Source organism: Prionailurus bengalensis, chromosome B2 (assembly GCF_016509475.1).
Source record: "Prionailurus bengalensis isolate Pbe53 chromosome B2, Fcat_Pben_1.1_paternal_pri, whole genome shotgun sequence".
NCBI lineage: Eukaryota > Metazoa > Chordata > Mammalia > Carnivora > Felidae > Prionailurus > Prionailurus bengalensis.
Window position 1 is genome coordinate 16,597,037 of NC_057349.1, and position 16,176 is coordinate 16,613,212.

At 45.5% G+C, this 16,176-nt stretch overlaps 1 protein-coding gene across 1 annotated transcript; it reads right to left on the bottom strand.

Moving 5' to 3' along the window:
• Positions 1 to 8,591: 8,591 nt before the first annotated feature.
• On the bottom strand, positions 8,592 to 15,770 carry EDN1 (endothelin 1). Its single transcript, XM_043590818.1, has 5 exons — positions 15,040 to 15,770; positions 13,338 to 13,506; positions 11,711 to 11,869; positions 11,441 to 11,554; positions 8,592 to 9,854 (listed from the first exon to the last, which is right to left on the bottom strand). Exons 1-5 carry the CDS (start codon positions 15,101 to 15,103, stop codon positions 9,752 to 9,754), a joined length of 609 nt encoding a protein of 202 aa, XP_043446753.1. The 5' UTR covers positions 15,104 to 15,770; the 3' UTR covers positions 8,592 to 9,751.
• Positions 15,771 to 16,176: the final 406 nt, after the last annotated feature.

Sequence of the window (16,176 nt, forward strand, 5' to 3'; positions counted from 1 at the left end):
GAGACTTTTTCAAAAGTCTAGTCTGAAATTCCTTATGAAAATTTCCAGAAAGCAAACTTAAAATGGCCTGTATGGTAAAATTGCCATTCCTGCTATCCATATCTAAATAACGATGCCCAATGTAATTAAACTAGCCTGAGTTTGCGATCAAGAACAATCTTTCTTTGAGGTGGTCTTTGACTGAAAGGGCTGTGAGAGAGATTTTGTATCTTAACGAAAACTATATGCCATGTTGCAGACCCTTCCAGGTTACTGGATTCTGACCCTGTCCGTTGTCTTTGAGCTCTACTAGGTAGATATCTTTTTAAGTCGTGGCTAACCACTGCATATGCAAACTCTGGCTTGTCTGGGGGCTATTTTAATGGACTTGCTCCTCAACTGTGGAAAAATCCGTTTGGGTGCCTCTCTGCAAATTGGACTGGTTCCTGTCACTTTTCCAAATTGTCAGTCCTTTTCAGATTTTCAATCCTTCCAGTTTCCTTTAATATCTGACTATGATCCGTCCAACTAATGTTTCCAACTTTTCTCCCTGCTGCCTGACCCGGTGTCACTGAGAACTAACACCTAACTTTCCAGGTCCCTGTGAAGGCTCAGTTGCTTGGCAGCCGGCCCTTTGCCCCAGGATCCAAATGAGCATGGTGAGCTAAAGCCTGATGGCTTGACGTGTGTCTCCAAGGACTCAGCGTCACAGCAGGCTACTCATGGATCTGACTTCCCCCTGAAAAGGCACTCGCTGGGGTCGTGTATGGCCTGGGGACACCATGATCAGAAACATCAACATCCTAGCTCGAGAGCTCCCGGAGACTCAGCAAGCAGTGCTGCATAAGTGTAAGATTTCCTCCACTGGCCCGTTGGAGATTTCCTCCACTGGACTACTTCCCCTCCGAGTTCAGCTCCGGGCTCTCTACTTTAATACAACCTTTTATATCAACATTTCTCCTTTCTCCTTTTCATCGTAGGCGTCTTTCTTTTAAGGGGCCTGATCTCCAGGATGCTATGACCAGTGCTTTCTACCATCGCTTCTTTACAGGTGCTTCAGGTGGTTTAGCAGGAGCAATGCCAAACTCCTTGGAAACTATTTCGGAGACCTTCTTTTGCTCCACTCGGGAGGGTTATGATGGCTGCTGAGTTTTTCAGTGATGAAGGACATTCATCTTCAACAAAAGGGGGGGGGGGCTGCTGCTGACAATGTTGACTTTTATCTGACCCTTGCATTCCTCAAAAGCAAGAGTTCAGAAGACCCCCCCCCATCCCCTTTTGCGTTCTGAGAAATGGCTAACCGCATAGGACCACCCAGCCCTTCCATGTTTCTCTCTATCTCTTGCCAACAACTCAGAGGAGACCATCTCTAGTCTTCCTGCAGACTCTCATAAGACTAATGGGCAACTTCTTTGTTTGCCTGCTTCTATGAAACGCGAGGCCCCTTTCCTTTTCGTGAAACATTCTTCATTGACGAGCATTTTCCTAATTGTAATGGCCTGAATACAATCATTTACTTAACTGTTCTGTGCATTTTGTCTGTCTTTCAACAAGCTGAGGGGCACCACCCATGGCCACTGATCAGAGCAAAATACCCACTCAGTGGGGGGAATAAGGCAGTGAACAACGTTCACAGGAGGGTGATAGGTAGTGGCATCGTAGCAAGTTCTGCAAGCCTGAAGAAGACGTTTAGGTTGACAGTTGGTTCAGCAATTTCTACTCATCTACCAAGTGAGAAATCTTGCCATGGTGCAAGGATATTTGTGACCGTGTGGCAAACAGTAGGAGATCGGCAGAGCATCTGAGCCACAACATAATTTTACATTTGGTTCAGTACAGAGACTTCCAGTGGAGTTACCTCACGTCATTAGACACAAGTTTAGTAAAATTGTCTACATTTCATTGAAAACTATTAGAATTGCTTTCTTTTTATTTTTGAAGGCATGTCCCCAAATTCTAATTCACTTGAATGCCGCTTAAAAGTAAGAGATTTCTGTCACATTCACCGTTGTTGTATTGCTTTAAGATTTTCAACAGTGTTAATTACCCTTTCTGGGTTTTAGCAGGATGATCTATCGGAAAAAATCAACACCACTTAGAAGAATAAAATTCTGATTGCATTCATTGTGCTTGTGCTGCTCCAAGATTTTCGGTATCATTGAATTAATTATCCTTCCTGAATTTTAGTAGGATAAATCACCTCTTGGTTTACCCTGTATCTTTACAGGGAGTCAAGTCACATGAGCAAGTTCAGCTATGTCTTTCTTATTGTGTCGTTTGTCTACTTGTTCGTCCCATAGTGTAGCCTTGCTTACTGTATTTTTCTTAGTCACAAAGCACAGTGTATCAAATTATCTGGGTCATACCAGGCTCAGCCTCTTAATTAGCTGCCTGACCTTGGGCAAGTTACTACTCAATCTCTCCCTGAGTTTCCTCATCTATACAATAGAGAGAATAAATGTACCTACCTCTTAGGGTTATAGTAATGAGAAAAGGAGTTGATGAGTGCAAACCTCTCAAACGAGTAGCTGGCATATGGTAAGTACTAAATAAATATTAACTATTACATGTGTTTGTCTCCTCGGTTATTCCGAGTCCCCTGAGGTCTGGGAACATTTATTGTTCATTCCCTCTAAGCTTGAGACCCATGTATCCAATTGAATATTTCACATTTCCCTTGGTTGAACAAAGCATATCAAATTCGTCATGTCTATACTGAAATATTTACAGATGAGATGATAATGATACCATGGATTGGATTCAGAGTAATCCATGGACGGAAGGCAGAGTGTGGGTGGAAACCCCACCAATCATATCTTGACAACTATATGATGGTTATATTGGGTTTATTACACTATTCTCTCAAGTGTTGTGTATGTTTAAAGATATCCATAATAAAAAATTTACTTATGCACGTCCAATACCAAAATTATAATACTTTTCCACCTTTCTTCTCAGTCTGGCCCCCTCTCTGATGCTCCCTGTCTCAGTAGATAACATTTTTTATTCTATAATCAGAGATTGGCAATGAAAGATGTTTTTGAGATGGGGGAAATAACCTAAATTATTTTTTTAACTTCTTTCTAGCTCTGAATTCATTGAAATTATGATTGAAGCATTTGGGGAAGCATCATGGCGGTGAATGAATTGGAATAGAGAGAAATAAAAAGACCCACTAGAGGAGAGCCTAAATAACGGAATATTTCAACTACACAAACTCCCCAAAGAGACTCCTATAAGTGGGTCTTATAAACCTTCTTTAATCTGGTTTCATTTTGGCCAGGGAGGGCATCATCTTCACATTTCCCTTACTGGAGCCCATAACTCATCTCTACATTCATTCATGCGTTGATGTATTATGCCCAAAGCTCTGTGCTCAAGACTGAAGGCACTAGAGAAGGTGAAAGTCCTCTGCCTTAACCTGGTCTGCACGTAACGAGATGTAGACATCTAGTCTCGCTAAACAGGGCCAAGGTCTAGGTCATCTCTGACAGACTGAAGGGATTTTGAAATTCTGAAACTCTGACCTGCTTCAAGGCTCATCCTCGTCTCAAGTAATCCTGTGTTCTGGTTTTTCCATGATAGTCTGTGGTGCTCTGGTCATCGCTAAAAGTGTCACCAAGCTCTATCAAAAGTGTCCCAGTTGCTTTGTGTTTTTTTTTAAGTTTATTTTATTTCTTTTGAGAAAGAGCAAGCATGAGCAGGGGAGGGGCAAAAAGGAAGAGAGGGCGAGAGAGAATCCCAAGCAGGCTCTGCACTGTCAGCGCACCAAGCCCAGAGTAAGACTCAAACTCACGAACCATGAGATCATGACCTGAGCTGAAATCAAGAATTGGACGCTTAGCCGACTGAGCCACCCAGGCGCCCCGTGTGTCCCAGTTTTAATAATAAATTATCTAGGCACCCCTTTCATGGTCCAGAGTTCATCTAAAAGAGCAAGACCAACCTTACAAGCAACTTCTTCTTCCTGACAGTCCTAGAGCAGATATAGGACGCCAGCATGCCCTGGTCCAAGGCAAACCTCAGATTTGGCAAGCACAAGACTGCCCTGCTAAAAACTTCCACAGAGACAAAAAATACCTTAGAGTGGTTCCGCTTCTACCAAAGGAGATGAAAGCACATGGGAGAGAGACATGGAGAGTGAGAGGAACAACATGGCTGTGTGGCAGGACAACAGAAGTGCACGGATGGAAAGGTACAAAGACACAACACTGAGCTTCAGCAGGCTTGGAAACAATGGGCTCCCACTTAGGGAAGCCGGTGAGAGGATTTTTTACCAAGTGGAAAGAGTTTTGAGACTTCCAAGCCTGACGCGCACAGAGGAATGCGCCAGTGAAACTATCTCCGTTTTTAAAATATCGCGATACTTCCTACCTGTTGGTGAATAGCTGTAACGCGAAGCCTGGAAACTCCACCTTCGCTGCCCACCCCTTTCCCCAGACTACTGGACCTTCCCACAGTTCAGCACCTGGAGGCCTACCATCCTGGCCTACCTGGGGGCCACCAGGAACCTACCCCCACAGTTCTGGCCCTGTCTGTTCCACCTAGCCAGTGCCCATGCCAATGCAGTAGCTCGCAATGTTAAGCGAGTCCCATCCCTCGCAGTATTCCGTAGCAGTTTATGGTGGAGACCTGGAGTGACTCAGAATATGAAAGCGGGGAAATAAAAGGCAGAAACACACATGAAAAAATGCTGACCAGCAAGTCTATGTGTCAAATTCCCAGTGTGCTGCCTCTCAGAGCTGGGAGCAGCCTATCATGCTTGGGACCCATGATTTCCATCAGTGTCCCTAAGACGCATGCCCTTCTGCTTTCGTTATCTAATAGCACCAGCCCTAGCTCTTTCTCTGATTATTCTGGGGAAGTGATAGGACCTCTGCCATCCCATTTATCACTACAATGTCTTCCCTTGCATTGGACCCATGGCCGGTGGTGACGCGTGCCATGACACCAGGTTTGGAAACAGGCATCGTAAATTGTCACAATTTCTCTGCCATCTGTCCACAGACATACCAAAGATGATGTGGTAAACACATATTGTACAATGGAAATGCTCAGGACGAGGGTGCAGGGGTGCATGTGGAGCACTGATATTCCCGAGAGACTAATAAGAAGCTAATTCTTCTCATAGTTCACTGGCAAGATGGAAATACTCTATGTTTGTCCAAAACTCTGGGCCAGTGGTATCCCCTCTGCTCCGGGACAGTTTTAGGAGAAAGAGTCCAAGGGTCTTGAGTTCCAGTCTTGTTGTTCGCCTGACGGAAGAGTCTGGACAAGTCACTTACTCATTTAATATGTCTGTTTCCTCAGCTGTCAAAAGGGTATAAAAATATGGCTTCCAAATCCTGAAAAGATCGTTGCGGGAGAGGGGGTCGATGACAAAAGGGAAAATGTTATGGGCAGTCTGGTTCTCTACAAGACGAGAGGTCATTGTTAAATCATAAGGTTCTGAGAATAGTAATGGTCACTTGCACTAGATGTATCTGTCTTGGGCCCCAAAGCCAGGATCCCAAAAACGGTGAGGAATACAAAAAGGAGAGAAAGCTGAGGTGGAAAAAAAAAAAACTCCATTGAAAATATGGGCTTAAAAACTGCATTTTACATATTGAGATCTTGGGCTTGAAAAGGAACATTTTCAGGACTATAGACAAAGAAATAAAACACAGTATCTCGAGTACTACTGTACTTGAGTATTATCATAGAGTTCCATCAGAGGACTGAACAAAGGAATGCCCCTTCACTCATATTATCTAAGGATTATTTAGAAACTAAATCCTATAAAAGCAATAACAAATACACGTTCCCAGTTATATTCTATTTCGTCCTATAGCAATTCACTTCATGAAGCCATGAGACTTGTATGCCTCCTTATATTCCTTTTCTCTTCCCTTACGATTCTTCCCTTATATACTGCAAGGATGGATCTGCCAAATATCGCCTGTGAGGCTGGAAGGCAAAGCTTTGCCTTCACTACCCAGAACCCTCTGCTAAGGTTTACTCGGGCATCAGTCTCCTGTGACCTCCAGGTGTCTCCAGGTAAAGCATCTGTGCTCAAGGGTTCGGGGTCCAGAGATGCCACAGCTGCGTGATCTTAGGTAAGTCATTTCCCTCTTGGGACCTTGGCTTTTTCCCCTGGAAATACAGTCTTCCTGAGAGGACTCTAGCTTAGTGATAATATGCTGTGTTGTGAGAACTCCACTTAGTATAATACCCTGAGCGTTTCAGGAAGTATAGGCAGGATAAAAGCCAATGGTTTCCATCACAAATGAAGTGATTTCCTGGGGAGAAGAATTCAGCACCCATTAGTGGTCTCCTCTCCCTCCAACAAAGGATGGCTACTCCCCACCCAGGATCCTCTGGTCCTCGGAGTCCTGAGATCAAAGCTCTGCCCGACCTTTAGTGCAATGAGAGAAATCTGTCCTGAATGGACTTCCAAACACAGCCGTTTTACTGGGAAAACAGCAGGACATGTGACAGACCATTCCACCACTGCACTCCTCAAGACAGCAGGAGCCTTTCATAGTATCAAATCTTTCCTCTACATACTTGAAAAATATTCATTTCCTCTAAATCTTCCAGCTTATTTTACTACTGACCCTCATGCCCTGAGAGAGCTGCTGCAGGCTACTGGAGCAGGAAGCATGGAGGAAGAAGGTGTCAAGACCCAAACAGTAAAAGAAATAAGGAAGGAAAGAAAGAGAGAGAGAGAGAGAGAGAGAGAGATGAAGAAAGAAAGAAAGAAAGAAAGAAAGAAAGAAAGAAAGAAAAGGAGAGAAAGAAAGAAAAGAAGGAAAGAAAGAAAGAAAAGAAGGAAAGAAAGAAAGAAAAGGAGGCAAGAAAGAAAGAAAGAGAAAAGAAAGAAAATTAAAAAAAAGGAAAGGAAAGGAAAGGAAAGGAAAGGAGAAAAGAAAAGAAAAGAAAAGAAGAGAAGAGAAAAGAGACCCTTATCACCTTTGCTTGCTGTGTTGTTCTATTACTCCATGGCTTCTTCTCATTTCAACTCCCTCTTAAAGGTAATGGACCCACATCCTCCGAGCTCAGACCTTCACTGTCTCGTGTCCACTCAACTTCTTCATGACATTGCAGGCTCTTTCTTCGAGCCTTTAGACAGATTCCCCTCTTGCTCATTTAATAGGGAAGGAAACCCACGATGCAGAGGGACCAAAGGAGTGCGCAGGATTAAATAGTGACCAAGTTCAAGCCAAGCCCCTTGTCATTGTGGACAAAAGTCCACAATTCCCTTAAGAATTACACACTGAGAAACAGTTTGCTAGATAAAGCGATATCTGGTCCTTGGAGTCCTGAGATCAAAGCTCTGCCTGGCCTTTGGTGCATAGACAGAAATCTGTTCTAAATGGACTTCCAGAAACCGCATTTTGAGATATTGGACTGTCTCTTAAAAGAAGAGAGAGAGAATGGAAGATGAGAAACAATGTCAATAAAGATAGAAACTCTGCCTAGGACATTGTCGATGCACACCTGAAGGCTGTTATTTAACATCCTTCAAATGTGTCCTTGTTTAGACAACAGTGATCATCATGAGCTAATATTTGTTGAATGCCAGGCATTCCTTGCTATTGGGAAAGGATGGTAAAGAGTCTCAAAAGCTCCTCAAACCCTTATGGGCTTCTGTTGGTAATGGCCATTGGCAATATCAGTCTCCCGGATGGTTTGGCGAGGCCAGGAGGGTGTGCAATAGTGCCTGTGTTCCAGAACCAGCACTTGGTGTCTCTTCCTCCACCGGCTTGTGTCCAGTCCGGGGCTACTGAGGACAAGCAAAGGCACTTAGTGTTCCTTAATAACCAAGCTCTTAATCTGAGCGATAAATGAATAAACAAATAAATAAATAAATAACATTCACAATGCTACAGGGGACCCATAACTTGCCCTCGGCAGGCTGCTTCCTCCAAGCATTTCTCTGGAATGCGGAATGGAATTTCATCTCTGGAATGGTGTGGAACCGGATATAATTCGGTGACATTTTTTGGGAGTCGTCTTGCCATTGCCTCCTTCAGCCCGTTAATATGGAGAGAGCACCTCTCACCACACCATCCGCTTGAGCTGTTGGATCCTGTCTAATCGCCTAAGTAAAGTTAATGGATGAAGTAAGCCCCTGGAGAGTTTTCAGGGGGAGGGGAAGCAGAAAGCTGCGATCCAGGGAAAGACAGAGGTATCGAAGCTGGGTTTTTGTTTTGTTTTTACCTTAATGTCATCTGAAGGCAACTTTGAAGATCCAGATGGAGTTCTTTCATAATCAGCCAAGACTATTTTCCTTCTTATTGTTACCTAAGAAACCATTTTCTTTTTTTTTTTTTTAATTTTTTTAACGTTTATTTATTTTTGAGACAGAGAGAGACAGAGCATGAATGGGGGAGGGTCAGAGAGAGGGAGACACAGAATCTGAAACAGGCTCCGGGCTCTGAGCTGTCAGCACAGAGCCCGACGCGGGGCTCGAACTCACAGACCGCGAGATCATGACCTGAGCCGAAGTTGGCCGCTTAACCGACTGAGCCACCCGGGCGCCCCTAAGAAACCATTTTCCATCACTTCCTTTCATAATTCTTAGCATCATGGCCCACTTCTTGGGAATTTCAGAAATGACTCAAAATCAGTACAGTAGGGAAAAAAATATTTATTTTCTAAAGTCATTACCTTGACAGGCAAAACAAAGCATTTTTCTCAATTTCATTCAGAAATACACTTAAAAAAATACATAGACCAATATGGCCTGCCCAGACATATATTTAACATGGTAAATATAAGGAATAAACTGTTAGAATATAAATATCTATAAAAAAATAAGTACGTCAAAATTTATTCCAACCTCTTCCATTAGCCACTTACATAAAGGAAAATAATTTCACTGCTTTAAAGCATAACCAAATGTTTACTTTTCAATGTCTTCCATAAACAATTCTATACCATTGTGTTTCCAAAGATCAAGGCAAGGGAACCTCCTGATTCAATGATCTTTTTTCTTGTGGATCAGAGCTAGTAGATTACCATGAAACGTTACATCTACTACTGACATGTTAGACTAGACATCTATGAGGCCAAGATTTACAACGGGGGCTTTGGGGGGAGGGGAGGGCAGGAGGGGGAAGAGCAAAGGGAGGCAATAATTAAAGGTGGGGAAATACTTCTTGCCAGAGTGCAATATAGGTGAGGTAGACTCATATTCATCAAACCCATCCTGATTTTACAGTAGTAACAGTGTCTTTCAGTTTGCATTTCTGTGAATTAAAAAAATAATAATAAAAGTCTTTTGCTTTTTTTTTTTTTTTACTTGAGTGTCCTTCGAGTGTGTTTTCAATTTGTGCATTCCTTAGGAAATCTTTGCATGGACTTTGGAGCTTCTCCCTGAAACGTGCCAGGCGCCTGAGTGAGACACAAACACTCCCTTCGGACCCTCTTCAGAAATTCCACCGCGTGTGGAATCTCCTGTCCTCCCTCTGGAGGATGCCACCCTAATCCACAAGTCACTGTATCTCTCTGCTTTCTGCGTGGTCCAACTATCACCCCAGATGAGGAAAGACGGAAGCGGTCACCACTGATGGAAGCAAATGAAGACAGATTGGGGGGACTCCTTAACCTTCCCTGGAATGTTTACAGTGAGGACACTGGCCCGTTGCCAGTCTGGAGCAAGAAACGGTCTAAGCAGGGAGGATGCTTTTGCTCTGATCCCAGCCATGTGGAGAGAGTGCAGAATCAGCCACAGGGTTCCCTCCGGGGAGGAGATGGCATGCGACAGGCCCCGGCCACCTGCCATCAATCAGTGCGTTCGGTTGTGGGTCACTTTCTTCTCTCTGTAGATCTCCGCTTTCAGCTTTGCAACACGGAAAGCTGTTTTGATGCTGTTCCTGATGGCGTCCAACCTATTAAACAAGACAAGAGAAAACAAATGTTATTTTCTTAAAAATCGTTGCTGGGCAAAAGAGGCATCTAAAATTAGAATCTAAGTCCAGTGCCTGAACTTTCGCCGCCGACCGCAACAGCATGCTTCCCTTTGTTAACCTCAAGTGAAAATAAAGCCTGCCCCTTATGCTTGGAATAGGGGGGAGAGGAAGGGAGCAGCGGTCATATCTAAAGGGAACCGGGCATTAAATACAAATTTAAAGTACAAGTTCAAGGTAAGCTAGAGATATTGTCTTGTCTCCTGTGCTCCATCCCAACTACGACCACCACGGGACTCTACAGAGAAACTGACTCAACGTAGGCTTCAAATAATCATGGATATCTGCTTTGTCACGTAAAGAAATTAAAGGTAACTTGATGGGAAAGAAACTTTAAAAAGAGAGGTGGAATATAGCTTTGCTCCAAGCAAATATGGTACCGCAAATAAAAACCACATATATATACACACACATATATATACACATATATGTGTATATATATGTGTGTGTATATATATGTGTGTATATATATATGTGTATATACATATTGCATTGACATGAGTTGCTATAATAAAACTAATAGAAAAACAATAATAATTTCCAAGTCTGTTTACCTAACCCTGTGATCTGGGGGAGGAGCATCAGTGGCCTGAGATTATAAATATGGAAAGTACAATGGCAAAGTGAGAAGTCACAGACAGCTAAGGATGTCCCACACACCAGCAGTAAACCCCTCAGAAGTAGTTCATGGCTGTCAGGACTGTGCTCAGAACACTTTGAGCATAGAACCTCCTGCTACTGGATTTCTAGGAAAAGTGCCCGGGGACCACGGTAGGGAAATGTTGAACACGTGACAGATCTGAATGCAGGTTTCTCCCCTCCAGCTTGTGAACGCTGACATGTCTGGGATATGGAAGGGTCATCACTCAAGAGGTCGAGAGCCATCACAACCCTACGGTGTTGCCTGATCTACGTTCTTTCTCTGCTCCAGCTCACGACCTACTACAAAATGGGAGAGCTTTTCAGAAAGACATTGGCTCTCCACCGAATCCACTTCCCTGTTTAAAAATAAATAAATAAATAACCCCCCAACACAGCTCGTTCTAATTCTCACCAACCCTACCTAATGACTTTATTCTCCCTTGGGCCATTTGAATAACTGCTACAACTTTTCGAAACCTTAATTATGTGGGACACTTTGATTTAAAAATAAAATAAAATAAGCAACCAAAAAAAAACCAAAAACCAAACAACCCCAAAACAAAAACCCTCTCCCTGAAAGGACTGTTAATTTCTCAAGCAAAGCGGTAAATACACTGATGCAGAAAAGCAAGGACTAGCTATGACCAAATGACAAAGGTGTCTGTAGATGTATTCTGTTTGGACAATCTACCTTCAGACTGGGCGGCATGTGCTTAAGATCACCAAAGTGCGTAGCGGGCAAAGGTCTGCATTCAAGGTCTTCAAAAAAACATCTGGGAGGGATTCCTCTGCTCTTTTTAATCCACAGACTATGAAAATCTGTGTTCTCTTCTTCCAAGCCCTTCTCCTATTTGCGAGTCTCTTACCTTCTTATTTTTCTTCCCGCCACCAGCTGGTGATGAGTACACTTTTCTCCAAGCTCAGAACAGTCTTTTCCCTTCTTCTGGTCATCCCAGCCCTTCTCCATACTGTCTTGACCCCTGTTACAAGACAGATGGGGAAATGTACTTCAGCAATGGGACTCTCATCCCTCACAAATCTCTGTTAATTTCTCTTAAGCAAAAAGGCAGCAACATCACGACAGGACGATCGGGAGGCCATAAAACTGATCGAAAGCAAAGGTGTTTCTACCTCACCTGAGCTCTTTTCCCACTTGGCAAAAAGTCCAGCACTTCTTGTCTTTCTGGCTGGCACACTGACATCTGTTCCTGTGGTCTGTCGCCTTCGTGGCAAATAAGTCCTTTAAGGATCGCTTAGACCTAGAAGGGCTTCCAAGTCCATACGGGACGATGTGCCTGTTATCAAAAAAGAGGAATACAAGATATTAGCATGATTAACAGTCTTCAAAACGACGCATTCTGTGGCGCAAACTCATTGCAGCGGGGCACAAGGCTCTCACCACACAGCTCCCGATAGCCCAACTTAGGAAGGTCAAGTGTGAAGGTAGTCAGGGTCCCACACCCATCAATGGCCCCGAGTGCACGTACCCCTCCAGGAGAAAACCATCTAACTCGATGAAATTCCATTTTAATTTGTAACAACGTTCTCTTCTAGCTCAACACAAGCAGCTTTGGGGTGTTTCGTTTTTTGTTTTGTTTTGTTTTTGTTTTTGTTTTATTTGTTTGTTGCTTTGGTATCTATTTCTTTCTTTTTTTTTTTTTTTCTTTTTACTTTTCTAACTTTCCATCTAGTTAACAGCTCTGGGGGGGGGGGGGGGGGGGGGGGGGGGGGGGGGGGGGGGGGGGGGGGGGGGGGGGGGGGCGGAATTCAATGCAAAACCATGACTCACAAGATTTTGAAAATCTCTTTCCAGTTCAAGTCACGTGATAATGCTAAAAGTGCCCCCTGCCGGGGGCCGGGGAGGACACACTGCTGCACCCAGGTTTGCACATCTCCTGGAATTGGTGACACCAGGTGACTAGCAGAAGGACTCGTTTGCCAGAAGGCTCTCTAGTAATTTCCAAAGTGTCCCTTTTGAGTCTCACCTAAAAGGGATAAAGTCACCCCTTGGAAGGATCACCTTTTAAGTTATTAGGGTCACCGTGGGTTTTTGTTTGATTTGATTTTGTTTGGACTCTGGTCATGCCTCGCCAAAATGGGACCCGGCGTGTTTTTGTTTACGGCTGCTTCTGACGGGTGCGCTAGTTTCCAGGGTGAAGGGATGGGAGACTGTTTTCTTCGAGCTGGAGGCAGAAGAGAAATCTATGGGCCCTGTTTCTATTGCTGTCTTGAAATAGGCTTTTCTAAAGGGAAAGCACAGAGGGGTCAGGACATCCACCTTCCGGGTCCAGCCCTGCCACGGACTCACTCCTTGGGTTTTTGCTTTTCCCTAGGTAAAAGGAAGGGATTGATGATCACTTTGTACCACCCTTTCTGCCTCAAGAGTAGCACAGGTTAGACTAACCCACATGCCCTCAGTAGCTTATTCCCGAAGCCCGGTCAGACCCCACCAGAAGAACATCCCCCTCCGAAATGCGTGGCAATGACCTGCTTGTCACCACCATTTCCCATCTCTCCTGTCATGAGTGTTTGAGCCACAGGGTCTCAGAAGACCCCCCCCCTTCCCTGGCTGTTGCAAAGAACCAACCTGCCTGGGAATTCTCAGGAATAGAGGGGCACTGTCCCCACCCACCGAGGCACCTTCACGTCCTTCAGAATCCAGACCAGGGGCTCCCCGCAAAGCAACTGGCAGGAAGTGGGCTCCAGGCTGGAGCGGCCAGAGGTAAGGGATAGCTAGCGTTCCGACGCCCTCTAGAGACTCACTCGGGAGTGTTGACCCAGATGATGTCCAGGTGGCAGAAGTAGACACACTCCTTATCCAACAGGGAAGAGCAGGAGCAGCGCTTGGACCGTCGGGGCCGCCAGGGCGCACTGGGAGCCGGCTTCTCCCCTCCGCTGTCCAGGCCAGTGCTGAGCTCCGCGCCCAAGACCGCTGGGGAGAGAAAAAAGCCGGTCAGCAGGGCATTTCCCCGGGGATCTAGCCGGGCAGATCAAAGCCCACCTTCAGCCGGCCTTCGGCAAGAAACACAGAGCAGAAAGGGCTCTTTATGTGACTTCATCTTTGCCCCCACCGGCTTACCCACTTTCAGGGAGATGACACGTGTGCAGGGGAAACAGCCACCAGAAAAGGGGACCGGCCCCCATGAAGCAGCCCCCAGAGGAACGCCCAGACATGCTGCCGGTGGGAAATCTGGGTGGCTTCTGCATGGGATTCAGGAGGACGGTGCCTTCAAGTTGGCCGATGACCAAAGAGCTAAAGTTGAATAAATCGGCTGCCTCTTCCTCGGTTGGGAGCCACGTCCCCATGCAGGTGAGGGGAGTACCGACCACTTCACGCCTGGTGGAGGGCAGGGACTAGCCCAGGTGATACGCAGCCCTCAAAACTAGGTGGAGGTCAAGAGCTTTCGGGGGGTGAGTGGAGAGAAAGAAGAGAAACCAGCTGTACGGTATTCATCGCAGGTGGTAAACTCTGAGGAAACCCCTGATCTCGGGTGAGACTGAGCAGCAGCTTGGGGACCTAATCAGGGTTCTGTGGGCTTCGAACTGGGAATCCCGGGAGAAGGATGGCACGTGTCGGATTCACCAGCTCCCCCTTCCCCACCCAGGAATCGCCTCTTCTCACTGACAAGTTAGCCATGTGGCTTATCTGCCCAATTTTGTACATTTCAAATGATCAGACACATTCCAGGATTTTCATTCCCTTGACATCTTTTCTCTTTAGTCAGGGTCATGAAAAGACACACACACAAAAGGGCATTGACCCTCAGAAGGGGGAAACAGGCAGATGCACACAGACTATCTAAACCCTTAAGCAGCCAGCCTTTATCCTAGATCCCCTCCCACGACAGGTGAATACAACTGAAAATAGACCTCACGCTGTTTTGGGTGCCAAAAACCTGCCAAAAGAGGCCTAAAGTCAATAATGACAAATTTTAAAGAAAACATCTGCTTCACCCTGAAACTGCCCCGGGGGGTTGTTCAGCAGACCGTTCGGCAGGTGATTTTACTGCTCATATATTGCTCGAATGACTGGAATAAAACTCCTTGGCTCTGAGCTGAAATGTTTAAATATTTTACACCTTCACTCGCTATTTAAACAGTCTTGAAATAAAATACAGAAGTTCCTATATGTGCTGTTACCTGTACAAACACCTACACCGCGAATGTACCTTTGGCGAAATTGTATCTTGTCTTTACTTTTCTTGAATTGTATTTTTAAAAGCCAAGGAAGTATACTACATAAGAATAGTGTGTTACTTTAACGCCATAGGAGCAATTGTTTTCAGCAGAGGCATTTCCCCCCCCCCCCCCACTAAAAAAAACTGAAGTAACTTTAGGCAGTTATTCCCAGGCACTTGATATCTGACCTGCGGTAATAAAAAGAACGGGAAAACAGAAGCAGGAAAAACACGAAGGTGGACAAGAAGACATTAACATTCAGAGATTTACAAGTCGCCGTGCCTACCTGCTTCTGGAGCTCCTTGGAAAGCCACAAACAGCAGAGAGAAAAGCACGGGGAAATAATCCATTGTGGTGCAAAAAAAAATTAAAAAAAAAAAAGGGGGGGGGGGGCGCGGATCAAAATCCTCCCCTGCCAACGAAACCCGAAGGAAAACGAAGAACAAGAGCTTCAGTTGCCTCAAAGCGCTTCTGGTTATTCAGATCTCAACGCGATCCTTCAGCCTCAGGGCGCTTTTAACGGGCAGCAAAAGAAGTTTCTGCCAGGAGGGCCGGCAGTGGGAGCGGTCTGAAGACGCACGCGGCGGTGGCGTGCGGGGGGACCCGGCAGCGCGACCGAGGACCCTCTGCGCGCTCGCCGCAGCGCCGATGCAGAAGCGCGTCTGACTAGGACAGCTCTCCGCCGGCTTTTTATATTGAACCCCTATAGAGTGGGGGTAAACAGCTCCAACTTTATTCCAGCCCCAGACAATGTTATTGTGTTATTAGTCACCAACAGGCAACGTGCAGCCGGAGATAAGGCCGGGCTCTAAAGGAAATCACTGCTAACTTCAGAGGCAGACGCCCGCCGTCTGACAATTCAGGGGCAGGGCTAAGAAAAAGAAAATACCCATTAGAGAGACCTTTGGTAAACCTGCCCGTGCAGTGCTTGAGTCTGCTTCCCCTTTGCGAGCTGCCAGCCCCAGAGTTCAAGAATCAGAAGAGGGACTCCAGAAAAGTCATACCATTGGTATGAAAAGTATGAGCTACAGTTTAAATAGATTGTATTGTTGTGCGCGGGTTGTTTTTTTTTTTTTAATTGTTGTTCCCTGCATTCTCCTTTTATGTCGCCTGATTCCTTAGTGTTGATCACACAAGGGAGCGCTCTCCCCCTTCACCCCACCCCACCCCCACCCCCGCCCACCACTGGGGGTCACATTATTGTGGCAGATCAACATATTTGTCCCTTACTCCCGGCCCCCTCCCCCCCCACCCAAGTCTTTTTTGCTGAAGTTCTTTGCGTGCGCAGTGAAAAAGATCCGTGGAGGAACAGCAAGGAAACGACGTTAAAAAAACAATTAGAGTCCTTGCGGGCACGCAGCCCGGTGGCATGGAGTACAAGCCCCCGTAAGCTTTCTTCTGTGCCCCCACCCTCTTTCCGCTT